Below are 19,507 nucleotides of genomic sequence, written 5' to 3'. Positions count from 1 at the left end.
GGGAGATCTAATCCTAGGGCAGCAAAAAGTGATTTAAAAAAAAAAGCTGGCCAGGGGGCGGGGGAAGCAGTGAGGCTGTGAAGGAGGGGAAACGAATATATTTCTGAGCTATCCACAGCTTCACATAAAGACATGGTTGTTTGCTCACTGCTCAGTGATGCTGGACATTTTAAGGCAGGTTATTCAGATCATCATGGATGGTTCACAGTAGCCTATCAGTGGGAAGACTGGGGAGAGAATTGATCTGCTGGTTCTCTCTCGTCTTCTATTCCTCACTGGTCAAAGTCTATCTCCGAAACCATGAACCCCAGCACAATTGCAGGCAGTATCACTTGACCTCTTTGGGCCACCTCTAGAACACTCACGCCAAGATCTCATACCTTGTAGTGTTGGATTTTGTCCAGAGTGGGCAGAGGCAGGAGGAGCCAGAGACTCTATGGGTCCATTTGGTTTGGGCCCGTCTTGGGCTGCACCCTGCAGGCCTGCAAGCCCTGTACTTGCCCAGCCTCAAGACCAAGAAAGAGCCCAGAGTCAGCAACAGAGACATTAATGGTTTAATGGATGGGAGATCTTACATGTCTAAAGCAAGGTCCTGCAGCAACACCCCACCGTGTGCAGCAGACGGCAGGCAGGACGTGGCAGTAGTCTTTGCTATGGGGGTGGTGGGGCGGGGGTGTGTACAGGGGGAATTGACATCAGGTTGGCTCATCTATTACCAAGGAAACCGGCCGAGGAGCTTGCCCTTCACCATCCCTTTGATAAGCTATCGTGGTGGAGATGTTCTGAACAAAGATCAGAACAATCACCAGCTGGGCCAGGGGCAATGTATTGAGAGGGAAGGTCAGCCATGTGAGCAGGATATAGGTGAAGCAGGGACTGGTCCAGCAGGGGATGTACAGAGAGCAAGAGAACAGCCATCTTGAGTGGCCTGACCATACAGCCCGGGTTCCAGATCTACTGATGTTCCCACAGCAACAGACATGATGGGGGCAATGCTGGAGCTGCCACTCTCCATGGGTAAGGTCAAGACAGCTGCAGTGCTGGTAGAGGAGGCATTAGGAACAGCAGACGAGGAGCTCCCCAAGCACCATCAGCGGAGGACCCTGGGCAAGGTGAGGCTGAGTGAATCTGAGGAGCCCCACTTATTGGCCCCAAACAATGGGACAATATGACATCTGATCCTACCTCACACCTAAAAAAAAAAAACAATTCTAGGTGGAGTCAAGATCTAACTGTCAACAGAAGACAATTCAGGAGAATACACTTATTTCCTGAGGAGACAGATTTCTTTAACAGGTCTCCAAAAGTACAAACCATAAAGATTTAAAAATTGTATATAACATTTATGGTTAAGAATCTACTGTTCATCAAAAGACTTCATAAAAAGACAGAAAAGACAAATGACAAATGTGGAGAAAATTTTTGCTACACTTATAACTGAGAAAGATATTTAGGCTATATAAAAAAAGTATTAAAATCAGTAAGAAAAGGACAAACAACCCAGTAGAAAAAAAGGCAGATGCTATGAACAGTATTTAATAGAAGAACACAAATGGCCTGTAAACAAATACTCAAACTTAACATCTGAAATCAATCAATGTAATACATCAAACAATATAGGACAAAAACCACATGATCATCTCAATAGATGCAGAAAAAGCACTTGATAAAATTTTATCCTTCATGATAAAAACACTCAATAAACTAGAAATAGAAGGAAATTCCTCAATTTGATTAAGGGTATCTACGAAAAGCTTCCATCAGACTTAATGATGAAAGACTAGATGCTTTCTCCTTAAGATCAGGAACAAGAAAAGAATGTCTGCTCTTGCCACTTCTATTCAACATTGTACCAGCTGTTTTAGCCAGGGCAGTTAGGCAAGAAAGAAAATAAAAGGTCTCCTGATAGGAAAGAAGAAAAATTATCTCTACTTGCAGATGATATGATCTTTCTTGTATACAGAAAATCCTAAGGATTCTATTTAAAAACTATTAGAACTAATAAATGAATTCAGCTAGGTTGCAGGACACAAGATTTATATACCACGGGCTTCCCTGGTGGCGCAGTGGTTGAGAGTCCGCCTGCCGATGCAGGGGACGCGGGTTCGTGCCCCGGTCTGGGAAGATCACACATGCCGCGGAGCGGCTGGGCCCGTGAGCCATGGCCGCTGGGCCTGCGCGTCCGGAGCCTGTGCTCCGCAACGGGAGAAGCCACAACAGTGAGAGGCCCGCGTAACGCAAAAAAAAAAAAAAAAAAAACAACAACAACAACAAAAAAAAGATTTATATACCACAAAATTTCTAGATAGTAGCAATGTACAAACCATAAATGAAATTAAGAAAACAATTCATTTTACAATAGCATCAAAAAGCATAATATATTTAAGAACAAATTTAACAGAAGTACAAAAAATATACTCTGAAAATTAAAAATCATTGTTGGAAGAAATTAAAGAAGACCTAAAATAAATGGAAAGACATTATGTGCTCACAGATTGGAAGGCTTAATACTGTAGTGATGGAAGTACTCTCCAAATTGGTCTACAGATCCAATGCAATCCCTATTAGAATCATGGTTGGTTTCTCTGCAGAAATTGACAAGCTGAACCTAGAATTCATATGGAAATGCAGGGAACCCAGAAGAGCCAAAGCAATGTTGAAAAAGAGCAGAGTTGGAGGGCTCACACTTCCCAATTATAAAACCTACTACAGTCCTGCAGTACGCAAGACATGCGGCACTCAAATACAGGTCACTTGAATAGAATTGAGAGTCAGAAATAAACTGTCATAGTCAGGGCCAATTGATTTTCAACAAGGTGCCAAGACAATTCAATGGGGAAAGAGCAGTCTTTTCAAGAAACAGTGCTGGGACAACTGGGTATCCACAAGCAAAAAAATGAATTTGGAGCCCTACCTTATGCCATACACAAAATGTAATTCAAAATGGATCAATCTAAATGTGAATGCTAAAACTATAAAACTTTTAGAAGAAAGCATAAACATAAATCTTTAGGACCTTGAACAAGTCAGTAGTTTCTTAGCTATGATATTAAAAGCTCAAGCAACAATACAAAAAAAATGATAAATTGGACGTCATCAAAATTTAAAACTTTGTGCTTCAAAGGACACCTCAAGACAGTGAAAAGACAACCCACTAAATGGTAGAAAAGTTTTGCTAATTCTATATTTGATAAGAGACTTGTGTGGAGAATATATAACAAACTCTCACTACTCAATAATAAAAAGACAGTTAACCCATTTTAAAAATAGGCAAAGGCTCTGAATAGACATTTCTCTAAAGAAGATATAGATATATTGCATATATAATACAAATGTCCTATAACCACATGAAAAGATGCTCAACATCAATAGCTATCAGGAAATGCAAATCAAATCAAACTGAGATACCACTTCACATCCAGTAGGATGAATATAATCAAAAGACAGATAATAAATTGATGAAGATATGTACAAACTGCTGAGAATGTAAAATGGTAATGGCAGCCCCCATGGTAAAACAGTCTGGCAGTTCCTCAAAAGGTTAAACATAGAGTGACCATATGACCCAGTAACTCCACCCCTAAGTGTATACCCAAGAAAAATGGAAATATGTATCCACACAAAAATTTGTACATGAATATTTAAAAGTATAAACAGCCCATATAGTGTATTTCCATTTAACATTAACTGATGAATGGATAAATAAAATGTTGTACATCCATACAATGGAATATTATTTGACAATAAAAAGGAATCAAGTGCTGATACTGATACATGCTACAATATGGATGAAGCTTAAAAACATTACGCTAGTGGAAGAAGCCGGTTTATATGATTCCATTTATAGGAACTGTCCAATGTAGGCAAATCTATAGAAACAAAAAGTTACCAGGGTTTAGGGTCTTGGGAGGAAATGAAAAATGACTGCTAAGGGGTACAGGGTTTCTTTTAGGGGTGATGAAAATATTCTAAAATTGCTTGTGGTAATGTTTGCATAACTCTGTGAATAAATCAGAAAGTATTGAATTGTACACTTTACATGAGTGGATTGTAAGTTGTGTGAATTATATCCCAAGGAAGTAGTTATAAAAAATTTAAAAGTGCTCAACCTCATTCGATATCAGATAGATACAAATTAAAACCACAATGATATTTTATTGCAAACAAGTTGGGAAAATTCAAATATTGGAAAGTGCCAAGTGTTAGCACGATCACAGAACAATGAGACTCTCATCCACGGCTTATGGGATGCAAATTAGAAGCACCACTTTGGAAAAAACTTCGGCAGTAACTTGTTACATATCCTATGACCTAGCAAATCCCCTCTCTTGCATATAAACACCAGGAGACCTATGCAATAATGTTTATAGCATCTTCTACCACAACAGCAAATAACTGGTACGACCCAAACGTACACCCACTGGGGAATGGATTCAATTGGCTGGGACAAGGCAGACACCTTACCAATCGTCCCATGGGAACTGCCCACAGTAGTAGAGGGGACATTCTGTAAATGGAAATTGGGTGCTATTAGGAAAGGAGAATGGCCAAAAGCAACCATCACCACCACCATGAAACAAATACCCTCTACACACCAGGGTGTCTTTTTTTTCAATTGGTTCAGAACCCACAGGTAATATGGGTATGATTACCTAACTCCCTCAAATTCCTAAAAAGCAATGCACCCTATTATTAGCCCAGCATGAGCCCGGAATCACAGAAAGAATTAATGAGGGTAGAGAAAATGGGGGCTTTGTTGACTGTTTTCAAAGGTTCAAGATGGGACTCTGTGGGGTGAAGGCCCCCCTCTCTCTTGCTATGCATAGAGAAAAAGAAAAAGCAGGCAGAAGGCAGCTCTCTCTCTACTTGTCCTCTGGCTACACCGCCCTGTCCCGGAGAATCAGGAACAGGGACAGAGGAAGCCACTGGTCCTTCCGCTCTTGAGCTGGTTCAAAACCTGCATTACACACATTAACCACACTCCCCCAGGCAAGGGAGAAAACCACACTGACCCATTCCTATCTCCTCTGGTACAGAAGTAGATGCTGTGTGTCTTCTTACTGCTGAGAAAAGTACTTCCTTCTTTCACCTGAAGTGGGTTCCCAGCTTCTCTGGCCACTAATCATTTGTTTTCTGAGTGGGACATCTTCCCAGTTGTCCTTTCTATTAATAGATCCTCAACTTGTCCCACCATCTTCCCAGGTGACACTGGTGTCACTGATTTGCTCCATCATCCCAGCTTCCTCTGAAAGCATCTCAGGAGTTCACCCTAAAGCACCCACTCCTCCCCTCCACCAGATGTAAACAGATCTCAGTGTCAGTTGAAGGTTTTCACGCCCTGAATCTGCAAACTTGAATCATCTGGCAACACTGTTCACCTAAGGTGGTAAAACCCATAAATTGTGACTTTTAGGGAGGTTTTTCTTCCTTAAAAAAAGGTGGCAGGGAACCCACTAAACCACAGAGAGAAGGAGTTTTAGGTGGGTCTGCAAGAAAAAAAATTATATATATGTGTGTGTGTGTGTGTGTATATATATATATATATATATATGTCTTGTAGTAAAGTCATGCTTCAGCAATTCAAGTGGATTTTACACTTTAAAAATTCAACTATTTCACAGATAAATGTCATCCGTTGTTTATGAAATATTTACTTATTCTCACTCAATACTCTATGACAGCTATGTCACAGGCCTGTAGAAAGGCCTTTCCAATTTTCTACAAATACATTCAAAGTTTCTTTGGTCACCGTTCACATCAGTATTGAGAGCTAACCATTCATACTACACATCATTCTCTCTGTGAGATTCCTGAAACATCATTTTACTATGAAGGACCCTATCTTTATTTATTTATTTATTTATTTATTTATTATATGGTACTTGCTTTCAAGAAGATTTTTGAGGTGGCTTGAAACATAAAAATAATGCAACTACAATAGTAAAAGAAATTTAAAACCATGCAAAAGAAAGGAAACAAATATACACAAAAGGAAGCAAATACAGCTACACTGATTGAGCACTAACTTGAGCTTTCTAGCAGCTAAAGTAAAAAGGGAAACAGAAACCATACCAACACTTGAATTAGAAAGACCGGTTTGGTTTCGTTTTACAACCAAATCTAGAGGGAGTTTATCCAAAAGGAAACATTCATTAACTTATTTGAAAAGTATTTATTTAATGCTTACAATAAGCCAAACCCCGCAGAAGATAATGGGAATATAATTGTAAACATTTCCAAATGGTCTCTTCTCTCATAGAATTTAGAGTCTCTTGGGAGCGACAGACAATAAACAAGTAATCAAATAAGTAAAAATAAATCACAATTGAAGACATGTACAGGGAACTGAGAATAGCCAAGATTCAATCAGGAAGTCCTCCCTGAAGGGGTGACATTTAAAAAACAAGTAAGAACAGACTTGTGGTTGCCAACGGGGAAGGGGCGTAGGGGAGGGATGGATTGGGAGTTTGGGATTAGCAGATGTAAACTGTTATATATAGGATGGATAAATAACAAGGTCCTACTGTAGAGCACAAGGAACTATATTCAATACCTTGTGATAAACCATAATGGAAAAGAACATGATAAAGAATATATATATTTATAACTGAGTCACTTTGCTGTGCAGCAGAAATCAAATACAACGTTGTAGATCAACTATACTTCAGTAAAAATTTTTTTAAAAGTAAGAAGAAAAATGTCATTTCTGCATAGAGGAAAGGCCCTAAAGTACTTTTACAGAAGATAGGATTTTTAAGGGGCAGAAACTCAGAGTGTGATTGTCAGATATATCCTGCTTAGACATATCGGAAGACAGGCTCTAGATTTTTAATTAACATACCTATTTATTTTATTTTTATTTTTTAAAATGTTTATTTATTTGGCCGCATCAGGTCTTAGTTGCAGCAGGTGGGATCTTCGTTGTGGCGAGCAGGCTTCTCTCTAGTTGTGGCATGCGGGCCCCAGAGAGCATGGGCTTAGTTGCCCTGCAGCATGTGGGATGTTAGTTCCCCAACCAGGGATAGAACCCAGGTCTCCTGCACTGAAAGGTGGATTCTTAACGACTGGGCCACCAGGGAAGTCCCCATACCTAAATATTTTAAATTAATATACCTAAAGATATACCTAAGTATATTTGTAATATTAATATACCTAAATATTTTAAATTAATATACCTAAATATATTTTAATTAATATACCTAATTTTTCATTAATATTCCTAAATATGGGATTGAGAGTCAAGGGAGACTTTTAACGTGAGGATGGCTGGAAGTTAGATTTACCTAAAGAAGGAGCAGAATCTGTTTGCAAGAGTCCTAAGGGTACATGTCTGCTTACTTAGGCTTAGGTGATTTTGCCTGAACTCAAAGGTTAAGAAAAATGGTTTCATTTTGGTAACTTCTTGCTTTATAATTGCTTTCCTTCCCCTATCTCCTCCTTAAGTAAAAGAGAGATAAGTAAGAAATGCAGTTTTACGATGGAAACATTATAATTCAGATTCATATTTGAAGTTTGAATAATTCAGAGACTGAAAAACCAAGAGGAATTTATATGAAATGTCTTCATTCTTTTTTAGGCTGCTGAGAGAGTAGGGGCAGAGAGGGAGAGTGCAGGGGAGAGGAGAAAAGGGGCAAAAGGGGGAAGAGTAGGAAGAATATGTGTGAGAGAGCCTCTGCTTTAGAAGGAATATGATGCTGAAAAAAGCTGACAGGCAGAAAACACGCCTAAGTGGTGTTGCTATAGTTACCGTACCATCTGTGTTCCTGCCTACCCCACGCCAAAGAGTTACATAACCTTGAAACTAGATAAATATGAAAATGGACTTCACAGTGAAACCCGTTATTTTTGTTATTTTTAAAAAGGGTGGTCCTAAATCAAAATGAAACACTGCACAAATGCTTTTTACGTCTACTTCCACGCGAAATACTCTAGGAGGCAAGAACAATTCCCCTTGAGGGCATCAAGGAATCTCTGAAGTACTGCAGTGGCCCTGATTTTAAAGTCTTTGAGAGGCTATTGTGCTTATTCAATTTACAATTAGGTGATGTCTCAGCAGTTGATATATTTATATGTTTTCAACTGCAGTTGATTTACAAATAAACAAATAAACTAAAACACAAGAACTGTTCTCTACAAGGAAATGAGACTCCATTGACCCAAAATCCAATTTTCCTCAAATGTGGGCGTGTCCAAAGAATATACTCTCCCAGGCACAGGGAAGAGAATATTCTAAATTCATATCTCTCACTAGAAATGGAGCATTTTTGTGCAAGTTTACAGGAACTGTGATCCAAATTGTTGTATCACAACTGGCAGAAAAACCATCCCTAACCCAGCCCACCTACCCACGGGCCCACAACATGATATTGATATAATAGAAATGCCAGCCACAAATGAGCAACTTGCAACCATGACAAGTGAGAATTGGGTGGCTGTTGGATTTTGTCAGAGTTTCATCCCCAAACTGCTTCTCAGTCTCCCTGGGAAAATTCGTGTTTGGGTCCCATGAAGGCCAATCATTCCTAAGACTGTATGTCCAGCCTTTAGCTTCTCCCAGTAGATATCCTGCAGGGACCTCAAAATTCGCATGTCCAAGGATTAATTTTTCCATCTCCTATCACTTGTTCCACTTTCCCTATCCCAGTTAATATCCAAGCAGAAAGTTCAAAGCTACCTTCAGCTTTCCCACCTCCCAACACTTGAGCCATGTAACTTAGGTGAGTTATCTCACCTGTCATGACTTAGCCTGAGTTTCCCTCAGTTGCCAAAAAGGTACCTTTCTTCTCAAGTTAGTGATGAAGGTTAAATAAGAAATTGTGTGGAGAGTGCTCAAACAGTGCCTGGCACTAGTAAATGCTCAGGAGATGGTGGTGGTTTCACGAGTATTCCTCACTGGATGACTGCACGGGATTCTAATCCATCGTCCTGAGGGCAGAACTTTCCCACTTTTTCCATGCTTACTCTCTGCTCCTTTTAGGGCCTGGGAGGCGGCACAGTATATAATCATTTACCTATTGTAGTTTTCCTGTCCTTGTGTTGTCACTGTGTGTTGGGTATGTGGGGAGCAGAAAACTTGTCTATTTTTTTTAATCAATTTTTTTTTATTGAAGTATAATTGATTTACAATGTTGTGTTAGTTTCTGGTGTACAGCAAAATGATTCAGATATCTATATCTATATATTCTTTTTCAGATTCTTTTCCATTATAGTGTATCACAAGATATTAAATATAATTCCCTGTGCTATACAGTAGGACCTTGTTGTTTATCTATTTTATATATAGTAGCGCACATCTGCTTTTTTTTTGCCACACACAATATATTAAATGAAAAGTGTACATTATAAGACAGTATGAATAGTATAATCCATTTTTTAAAAGTTTGTAAATAAGCATACTTATGCATAGAGAAAATCTGAAAAGTATATATGCCAAATATAAAGTGATAATTGCTCATGGGGTAGACTGTGGGAGATTTTTTTTCCCTTTCTGCTTCTCTGTGGTTTCCTAAAAAGACAGTGGTGCCCCTGGGCTGCTCTACAGCCCCAGGTACTAGAGGTGTCCTGCTGTGGAGCCATCCAGGCCCTGCTTACCCAAACCCAAGTCAGGTGGCAGGGACATCTGAGGCCACTGGGCATGCAGCCCTGGGAGATCCAGGCCAGGGGGCTCCTTTCCCCACTCTGCAGCACCACTCCCTTTCCTCTCCTAATTTATCCCTCCTGCCCTTTGGTAACCATAAATTTGTTTTCTATGTCTGTGACTCTGTTTCAGTTTTGTAAATAAGTTCATTTGTATCATTTTTTAGATTACACCTATAAGTGATAGCATATGCTATTTGTCTTTGTCTGACTTACTTCACTTAGTATGATCATCTCCAGGTCCAACCATGTTGCTGCAAATGGCATTATTTCACTCTTTTTTATGGCTGAGTCATGAGCCATGGAGAAAAGTGGCGACTAGTGTATTCTGCATGGGGCTGGAACGTGAACTGTGTTAGGAGGTGGAGTATAGTAGATGGTTTCCCAAAATGGCGGCATCAATATTCCCCATCCCACGAGCTTTTCGCAATGTGATTCTGCCACTTCTCTCCTCAAGAGGTAGTGCCTATGTTCTCTCCTCTTGAATCTGGGCTGGCTTCGTGACTTGCTTTGACCAATAAAATGTGACAGAAGTGACATAAATCTTATAGTTTCACGTAAAAGATTTTATAGCTGAAATCCTCCAAGAATGTTGCCTTGAGCCCACCATACTGCAAGCAATGTGGAGAGGCCACCTGCGGTGAAGATCAATGTGCCGTGGCCGACAGCCTCCGCTGAGCCCAGTCCCCAGCCCATCCGCCATATGGGCACAGCCCCGTGAACGATGCCGGGAGAGATCGGTGGAATCACCCAGGCAACCCACAGAATCGTGAGGAAAAAAATAAGCTGTTGAATGATTAGTCATGTGAATGAATACGTCCATTATCTTGTTCCCATCTTCTTACAGTTTAATTTCCTACCCCTTGCCCTTGACGTTGCATAAGGAATTATTTAGACAAATATTAAGATTTTAAGTTTCTTCATAGAGTATTATCCAAAACCACCTTGAATTTTCAATGTTTTGGTAAAGCCGTAATATTCATAGCGAATTTTTAAATGTGGGGAATGGAGACAATGAATACCCAGATGTTAAGTGCCAAGATGAAATCTGTGGCGTGGGGATTCAAACAGCTGAACAAGCAGGGTTATCACCCGTTGACTGTGGGCACCCAGGAGAGTCAAAATGTGAAGAAAACTTTGAACATGTGTCGTTGATTATATCAGTTTGATCAAACACACTCAAAAGAGAGATGATTCCTGCTGAGCCAATCAGGAAACGAAAACAAGTGTCTGAAAACATTACGGCAGAGTTGGTCACTAGGAAGCACATTTCACCTTGAGATGCAATCTTGGTGGAAAATTTTAGTTTGTACTTCTTCTCCTGGACATAAAATTGCTGACTTAATCATATTAATCCCCAGTGGAAAGAAACCAAAGGCTTCTCATTTAAAATAAATAATAATGTAGTAAATGTTTGAGAGTACTGTTGACTTGGTCTTCAAAACCTGACTTTGCAGGTTGGGGAACTGATGCTGAAAGGCCTTTTCAGAGGTGGGAGATGGGCGGGTAGAGAGGCTGACTGAGGAAGCGCTCACAGATCACTGGGCATTCCTGTTGATCTGGGGTGGAGGCTGCAGAGAATCCTTTCTGCTATAGGAGAAGACAAGTCTGCCCTGCCTAGATCTCCGGGTATCCAACCCGGAAGCCTCAGGACAATCCTTACACACGATTTTTAGGTTTTAGTTGGTGGGGCATGTATTTTGTTTTCTTAACTCTTCTTAGACACATACATACCTGTAGCTACCTTCTTTCCTATTCTTGGGTCTCTGAAAACTTATTTTCTTCATGTTGGGCATTAGATACCCTTGCTGGAGGAACTCAGACCTTTCTGCTGTCATGATAAGGCTTACACTGCATTTCCCTTGCCATGCTGAGAGCTGCTGAGTAGTTATAACTGGGGTGAACGCTAGTGCATCAGAAAAACAACCTGACCTTCGGTGTCTGGCTGGCTGGCTGGCAGACCCTTTAGAAGTCATCTGCTTTTTGGTTAAAATGTCACAAGTTACTGTGTCAAGGAAATTTGATCTTTGGCTTTTTTGAAATCAGAAACCCAGATTCCCCCTTCTTTTCACTAAGTACCATATTTTTTGGTCAGGAGAAAGTTCCTTTTTCAGATGAGTTTATATAAATGAACATCTTTTGTCATTTACTTACACACCAAAATCTGGATGGGAAGTTCTGCTAGTAGTAAACCTTAAGTAATGCCATTACTTATTACCACATTTTTTTTAAAAAGAAAAGAAAACTATTTCAGTTTTAGACGTTTATTATTTTCAGAATTAAACTTTGGGCTCCAGTTTTGAGATAAACATAAATTTTTTTTCTAATTGTTTAAAAGGAAAACACAGATTGCTTCTTTATTGGAATAGAGAGAAACAAGCACCCCTCTATCTTTAGAATTCTTCAGGCCTTTTTTTTTTTTTTTTTTTTGCGGTACGCAGGCCTCTCACTGGTGTGGCCTCTCCCGTTGCGGAACACAGGCTCCGGACGCGCAGGCTCAGCGGCCATGGCTCACAGGCCCAGCCGCTCCGCGGCATGTGGGATCTTCCCGGACCGGGGCACGAACCCGTGTCCCCTGCATCGGCAGGCGGACCCCCAACCACTGTGCCACCAGGGAAGCCCCCTTCAGGCCTTTTAAAGAGACTTAGCTGCTAACTTTACTATGAGAATCCCATCCATCTTTCCCCAGCACTCGTTTTATAAGAATGTAAATAACCTTGCTTCCCAACACGCCCTACTGCACAGAGGCCTGGGCAGTTCCCTGACTCACTCTGATCTCTGTTGATGCAGTTTGGTTCAGCTGGTCTTAAAATTCTCTGCAGTTTGGAGCTTCCTCCCCTTGGCTGATTCCCTGTAGTTTCAAAACCACAGCAGTGGACCTCTAGCCTTGCAACAGAGCATGCATAAACAAAAAGCCAGCAGCCTGACGGACAGATCCAGGGCTGGAAAGCAGAGGGCTGGAACCTTAGGCTCAGATGCACAGCTGGACAAACAGCACATGCTGGGTTCCCAGTGTACCTGGCAGAAGGGAGAATTCCTGGCTCTCCCGATTTCTTTTTCTTTTCTTTAGCATCATCTTCCTCCCTTCTTTAAACCCACAATCCTGTTGAGCACTTCCTCCATGGACCTATGGCCTGAATGGCTATTCCAGCCTTTCTTCAATTCTTCCCTCAGAGGCCGGGAGGCACTTCCATACAGCTCAACCCTAACCTTCCTGGGACAGCTGCACCTAGCACACAGGTACTGCACCCTTGGGCATTCCATCCATTATGAGACAAGAAAAGTAGCAGGAGACTGGAAAAGGGTCCTCCCTGGCCTCCTAGGAAGACAGCAACATCACCTGGGTCAAGGTGTGCCAGGATCAGCTCTTCAGTACCTCTGGCTCTTTCAATCTGTAGTTCATCAGCTGATTATTCATGTATAAGAGTCTCATTTTCCATAGTCTAGATTCAGTGTCAGCTTCCTGTAAACAGGAAAATTGTCTAACCCACTGAGTTGCCCAAAGGGCCTGGCATATGGTAACTGTTCAAGGCATTCTAACTTAACAGGATCCAGAGACTCCTCCAGAAAGACCACAGTGTAAATTGAGAGTAGGACCGTAATCACATGCAGCATCACAACAGTGGTTTTTATAAAGATTCCTAAACTGTCTCAGCCGTCATTACTCAGGGGGAAAATTCTCTTATAACTTACAAAATCTTTCTTTTAATTTTACTTTTTTTTGTCTCTATTTTTTTTAAATTGAAGTATAGTTGATTTACAATGTCGTGTTAGTTTCAGGTATACAGCAAAGGGATTTATCTATATTCTTTTTCAGATTCTTTTCCGTTATACGTTATTACAGAATATTGAATATAGTTCCCTGTGCTACACAGCAGGCCCTTGTTCATTATTTATTTTATACAGCTTTCGTCTTTTTCTTCCCCACAGAATTCAACCTAGGAATCTGGCTTCCCATCCTGGCTGTAGGTCAGAACCACCTGGGGTGCTTGCCAGAACCGCAGCTGCTCTGCCCCGACCCCCATTCCCCTCACCCCCGATTTTGAGGCGTTAGATACGGGATGCAGTTGGAAAACACGCATTTGTTTTAAGCTGCCCAGGTAATTGTCTCACGCCTGGCAAAGGTTTGGGTCCACCGGCCCCAGAGAACGCTGAAATGCAGCGCCGTGTGCTAAACCTCCCACGGCCTGCAAAACTGCTGGGGAGGCCGAGGGTGTAGCACTCGTAACAATCAGCTTCCTATCAGGGTTGGCACAGGGAGGGCTGGAGATTCAGGTAGATCATTTACACTAAACATACATTTACTGTTGGTGCCTCCTCACGGGTAGGCAAGAGAATTTTCCCTCGTGAGATAAGCGCCTTTCCAATTCATGGCATTGGACGTTAGGATGTGTATTTGAAGCTGGTGGACTGAGTCAAAGGAATGAGTTAAGGTTGGTTGCAAAATAAAAGTTCTATGAGGAGAAAATGTTTATGAAGGGCAGGAAGCATGTACTGTTTGAAAAGTCTCTGTTTGCCCACCAAGGCAAACTACTTAGACACATCCAGCTGAGTCTGACTAGAAGACAAGCGATGGCCATACTGGCTCTGATTCCACAGTGTGCCTGCCTTTCCAGGCCCAGGCTCCTAACCAGCAACCGGCCCTGGCCTCTCCCTGCTGACAGGCATCTCTCTCAATTAGAGGAGTCTCTTTTTTCATTCCTCATATTTCTGTCCAGCCTCATCCATCCCTCAACAGCACGGTTAAGTCAAGAGAGCCATCTGAGTTGGCGCAATGCTTCTTCTATGGTGATTATTAATGATTCGTTCATACACAGTTGACCCAATAGCCGTATTGATCTAAGCAGTCACACAGCTCTATGTCCATTAGCTGTTAGGATTCCCAAACACTGAATCAGTCATGTCTCAGCCTGGCAGCCTTTATTATATAGTCTTATATTCCACTAATGCAGCAAATATACTTGTGGACACAAAGTTAAAAGAGACTGGCTAGAATCTTATCATCCATTTATCCACCCAAGAAAGGCAGGCCAGTTAAGTCTCATTTCTCATGTAGCCCAGCAAATGGAGTGATTATTGCATTTCTGCACATGGAAGCCACATTTCCAATGTCAACTTAGAGAATTTTAGAAATGTCATTATGCAACCTGCTACGGTTTTAGAGATATGCTGCCTGAGTTAATGTCTGCCTTTCCATATCCTAACTTTATGTTTGCTTCTGCAAAGACTGCAAGACATTTTGCTGACATTCTTATTCTGGAGCAAAGGAGGGCACAATATTACTACTCTTTTTTATGCTGTTGAAAGATTCTGAAGCTAATTGGGAGAATGAAATAGAAATTGGATGGAAGTCTAAAGTCCAAGTGTTCCCAAGTCCAAGCTCGTACTGCTTGCTGTACGACAGGCCAATAAATCAATGTGTTGGGACAAGGAATAGTGATTTTATTTGGAAAGCCAGCAGACTGAGAAGATGAAGAACTAGTGTCCCAAAAAACCATCTTACCTGAGTTAGAATTCAGGCTTCTTTTATACTAAAAGGAGGGGAGTAAAGTCAAACATTTCCTAGTTCTGGTCAGCCTCTGGAGGGGATGTGTTAATTTCTTCCTCCCTGCAGTTATTCACAGGTGGGCCTGGTCAGGATGTTTCCTGCACTCTAAGCAAAGGTATTTTAGGGCTTCCCTGGTGGCGCAGTGGTTGAGAGTCTGCCTGCCGATGCAGGGGACACGGGTTTGTGCCCCGGTCAGGGAAGATCCCACGTGCCGCGGAGCGGCTGGGCCTGTGAGCCATGGCCTCTGAGCCTGCGTGTCCAGAGCCTGTGCTCTGCAACGGGAGAGGCCACAGCAGTGAGAGGCCCACGTGCCGCAAAAAAAAAAAAAGGTATTTTAGCTTAATGTTCATTACCTGGGAGGCAGGGCTCCCAGCAATGGGCCATTACCTATATTTAAGCTTATAGGCAACATCCCTCTAGCGGTTAACTTAGAATACAATGGTTCTTCCCTATTACACAAGATTGCTGCTAACTATTTAACTTTGGATGGTTACTTAACTCATTGTGCTCACCTTTCTCAGTCATGCATTTTTTTCATTCAATATACATTTCTTAAATTATGTGTGAATATTTAGAGCCAAAAGATCTCATAAATAAAGTGGTTCAGGGACTTCCCTGGTGGTGCAGTGGTTAAGACTCTGCGCTCCCAATGCAGGGGGCCAGGGTTTGATCCCTGGTCAGGGAACTAGATACCACATGCATGCCGCAACTGAGAGTTTGCATGACACAACTAAGGAGCCCACAAGCCACAACTAAGGAGTCAGTGAGCTGCAACTAAGCAGCCTGCGAGCTGCAACTAAGGAGCCCACCTGCCACAACTAAGACCCAGTGCAACCAAATAAATAAATAAATAAAAATAAAGTGGTTCAGGGGTTCACGTGGAAGGACATGGAAGGACAGAGAGGGTCTCATGCATTTGAGACCAATGTGGAGGCTGCACCCTGGGCCTGCCTTGTGCCTGGTGAGGTCACTCTTATCTTCAGAAATGTTCCCAGCAGTTCACGACTTGTGAACTTGATGAATATGGCCCTTTGTTATAGAAACAGATGCTTTTCCTTATTCTTATTAATTGCACTGAAATAAATCGTCCAGTGAGGTTCCAGTCAAAAGGCTCGGACTTCATTTTGTGCAGGACAAGTCACTCCAAAAAGTCACTCACAATGGTATTTTTGACATTCACATTTAGGATCAAGTGATATCTGATGTTCCGGCTCCTCTCTGGCTTCACAGCAGGTCGAAAATGTTTCTCACTAATTATGTCTCAGTCCCATGACTTAGAGCTCATGGTTTGGCCACATACAGCCTTCTTATACAATGTCTGACATGTCCTGTCTTCCACACAAGGCCTGATAGTATCCAGGAATTGTGTGCGTATCTGTCGTATTTCACAGTTCAAGAAAGGACCGGTGTCTGGCACACAAGTAGACCCCCAACAGTGCTGGATAGTATGAAGAAGGAGTGCATGAATGGACACAATTCCTGCTCCATTCCCTGTCACCACCTGTTTCTTCAGGCCACAGGATCCTCTCCTGCAGAAGGAGGGGTGAGCTTCATGATCTTGGGCCCCATGTCCTGCTTCTACACACAGTCTGACAGAAAATGTTCTGGGTCTGGGAGACGGGAGACCTGGCCATGCATAGCACATAGGCATGCACATGAAAATGGATTCACTGAATGGAGCCTGCATTCTAGTCTTGGATTTGTAACTAACTAGATCTTGTGTGATTTGGGGTGTAAGGTTCTAAATCTAAGTTTTCCCACATGTCAAATAGAGGACTTAGACAAGGTCACCTTGACTACATTTTTTGGCTCTAAGATTCTATCATTTTATGATTTTATATCCTATCTACCCACAGCTTGGATTCATGGCCTGATCTTCCTGTATGGAGGCTGATAGCCAGTGAACTGCTGCATGAGAGAGTACTAGGGAACATCTCTGAGTCTCATCATTGTCACGTACAAAGGTGGACAGCAATCCTTCGGCTGTTTTGTGGCTTGAATGAAATAAGGGACATGAGGTTCCTAGAAACATTTGTGACACATAGAAGGTGCCCAACAAATGAGCGTTGTTGCTGTTTTCATTATTTTTTTATTTTATTTTATTTTATTTTGCGGTACGCGGGCCTCTCACTGTTGTGGCCCCTCCCGTTGCGGAGCGCAGGCTCCAGACGCACAGGCTTAGCGGCCATGGCTCACGGGCCCAGCCACTCCGCGGCATGTGGGATCTTCCCGGACCGGGACACGTACCTGTGTCCCCTGCATCGGCAGGCGGACTGTCAACCACTGCGCCACCAGGGAAGCCCAATGATTAAATAACCGTCTTTCCTCCGCTCTTTTAGCTAATAGAACTTTGCTAAATCAACTGGCCTTAAATTAACTAGAGTATATAGCTCCGGTCTCTACTCTAAAAATATTCAGTCATGGACTCCAATGTTGGGCAAATCCAGATTCTAATAATAGCTCAGCCACTTCCTAGCTGTGTAACCTTAGACAGCTCGGTTAACCACTCAGAACCTCAGTCTCTTCATCTGTAAATGATGTATTATTATGCTGCTTCTGCTGGTTTTCTGTGAGGATTAATTGTATGTAAAGAATCTGGCATAGGAGTGGCTCAAAAATACCAGCTATAATTGCAAGTCCATGGTGTTAGGCAAGGCTGGGCTCAGGTGTTTTAATAACTTCACCACGCATGGGAGAAAACAAGCGTAGTCTATTAAATTCCATTCTTCTTACTGCAGCCTGCCTGCAATGATTTCTAGCAGCATTCCACATGATGGTTTATTCCTCTCACACCACCTTATCTGGGAACTTCCAGATTATTGTCAAGGATCTGACAATAAGTAGGTGAGAAAATTTAACCAGTTCCAACAATAAGGATAGTTAGTGCAACCTACTCCCCGTTACAACGCCTAAGTAATCCAAACCAGTTAGTAATACAAAAAATCATTTTGATTTGACTTTGACACGAAGCTTGGATGTTATGGCGACAAACTTCCTCTCTCATCAAGTTCTGCTGGGTATAAAATCAACTGTCATTGCCTGAGTTCACAGCAACTGAAACAAGGAAGCAGCAGTTCAAAACCCTACTTGGTTTCAGAGAAGCCCAGCTTGCTCCGTGTTAAATATTTGCTACAGAAATCCTCCAGCAATCCACGAAATGCACAGAACCAAAACTGTTTACTCATCAAGTGGGAAATGCGTGGAGAATTGACTCTATGAATTCAGCCACTGGCCAGTCCCACTCACATGCATGTGATCTTCCTGGCCACCTAGAGCCCTGGGGGCAGCCGTCAGGGACGACTGTGAGCGGCTTTGCCCAGGGGACCTAAGGCTCTCTGCTGAGAAAGGCCAGATTTACTGGGACTCTCTTTACCTAAGAGGCGGGTGCGGGGATACCTCTGCAGGGCGGTTAACCCAAAGGCAAGCAGCACTCTGTTTAGCCCGCAGCTAATAAAAGATCAACCAGGCTGCCCTTTTTTAGAATCATAAATGAGAAGAATCAAGTACATCTCTCTTCGTTCTTATGACAGCCTCAAAACCCACATCAAAACCCAGCTGTTCGAATAAAGATGCAGACATAGAGAATGGACTTGAGGACAGGGGGAGGGAGAAGGGTAAACTGGGACAAAGTGAGAGAGTAGCATTGGCATATATACACTACCAAATGTAAAACAGACAGCTAGTGGGAAGCAGCTGCATAGCACAGGGAGATCAGGTGTCTTGTGACCACCTAGAGCGGTGGGATAGGGAGGGTGGGATATGGGGATATAAGTATAGCTGATTCACTTTGTTATACAGCAGAAACTAACACACCATTGTAAAGCAATTAATCTCTGATAAAGATGTTAAAAAAAAAAAAAACCCAGCTGTTCAAGGGCTGGGAGAAAGCTTTGGTCCTGAAAGTGCCTGAAATAGTTAAGCAAGGACCTAGAGAAGGAAAGAGCCACATTCCCTTAAGTGAGTGAAACTGACTCTTTTAAAAAACATTATGTTTTAGTTTATAGTATATTAAATTATAATCCATAATTTCTGAGAATATTTGGGGGCAATAATGTACAGAAAGAGTCATACTCTTTTTAAGCACCTGACAGTATTTGTACTCTTTTTTTTTTTTTAATTTTATTTATTTTGGGCTGCATTGGGTCTTCGTTGCTGCACATGGGCTTTCTCTAGTTGTGGCGAGCGGGGGCTACTCTTCCTTGCGGTGCGTGGCTTCTCCTGCTGCAGAGCACGGGCTGTAGGCGCACAGGCTTCAGTAGTTGTGGTGCACAAGCTCAGCAGTTGTGGCTTGCGGGCTCTAGAGCGCAGGCTCGGTAGTTGTGG

At 42.1% G+C, this 19,507-nt stretch overlaps 1 protein-coding gene across 1 annotated transcript in view; it reads left to right on the top strand.

Annotated features, from left to right (window-relative positions):
- Positions 1–983: 983 nt before the first annotated feature.
- SH3BGRL2 (SH3 domain binding glutamate rich protein like 2) overlaps positions 984–19,507 on the top strand; it is a 96,009-nt gene continuing 77,485 nt past the window's right edge. The window contains exon 1 of the mRNA XM_060030448.1: positions 984–1,112. Within this exon, the coding sequence (XP_059886431.1) occupies positions 984–1,112 (129 nt within the window). The remainder of the gene's footprint in view (positions 1,113–19,507) is intronic.

This window comes from Delphinus delphis, chromosome 14 (assembly GCF_949987515.2).
Source record: "Delphinus delphis chromosome 14, mDelDel1.2, whole genome shotgun sequence".
In the NCBI taxonomy this organism is placed as follows: domain Eukaryota; kingdom Metazoa; phylum Chordata; class Mammalia; order Artiodactyla; family Delphinidae; genus Delphinus; species Delphinus delphis.
The sequence above is the reverse complement of the archived record's forward strand: the minus strand, read 5'-3'. Positions and strand labels throughout refer to the sequence as shown.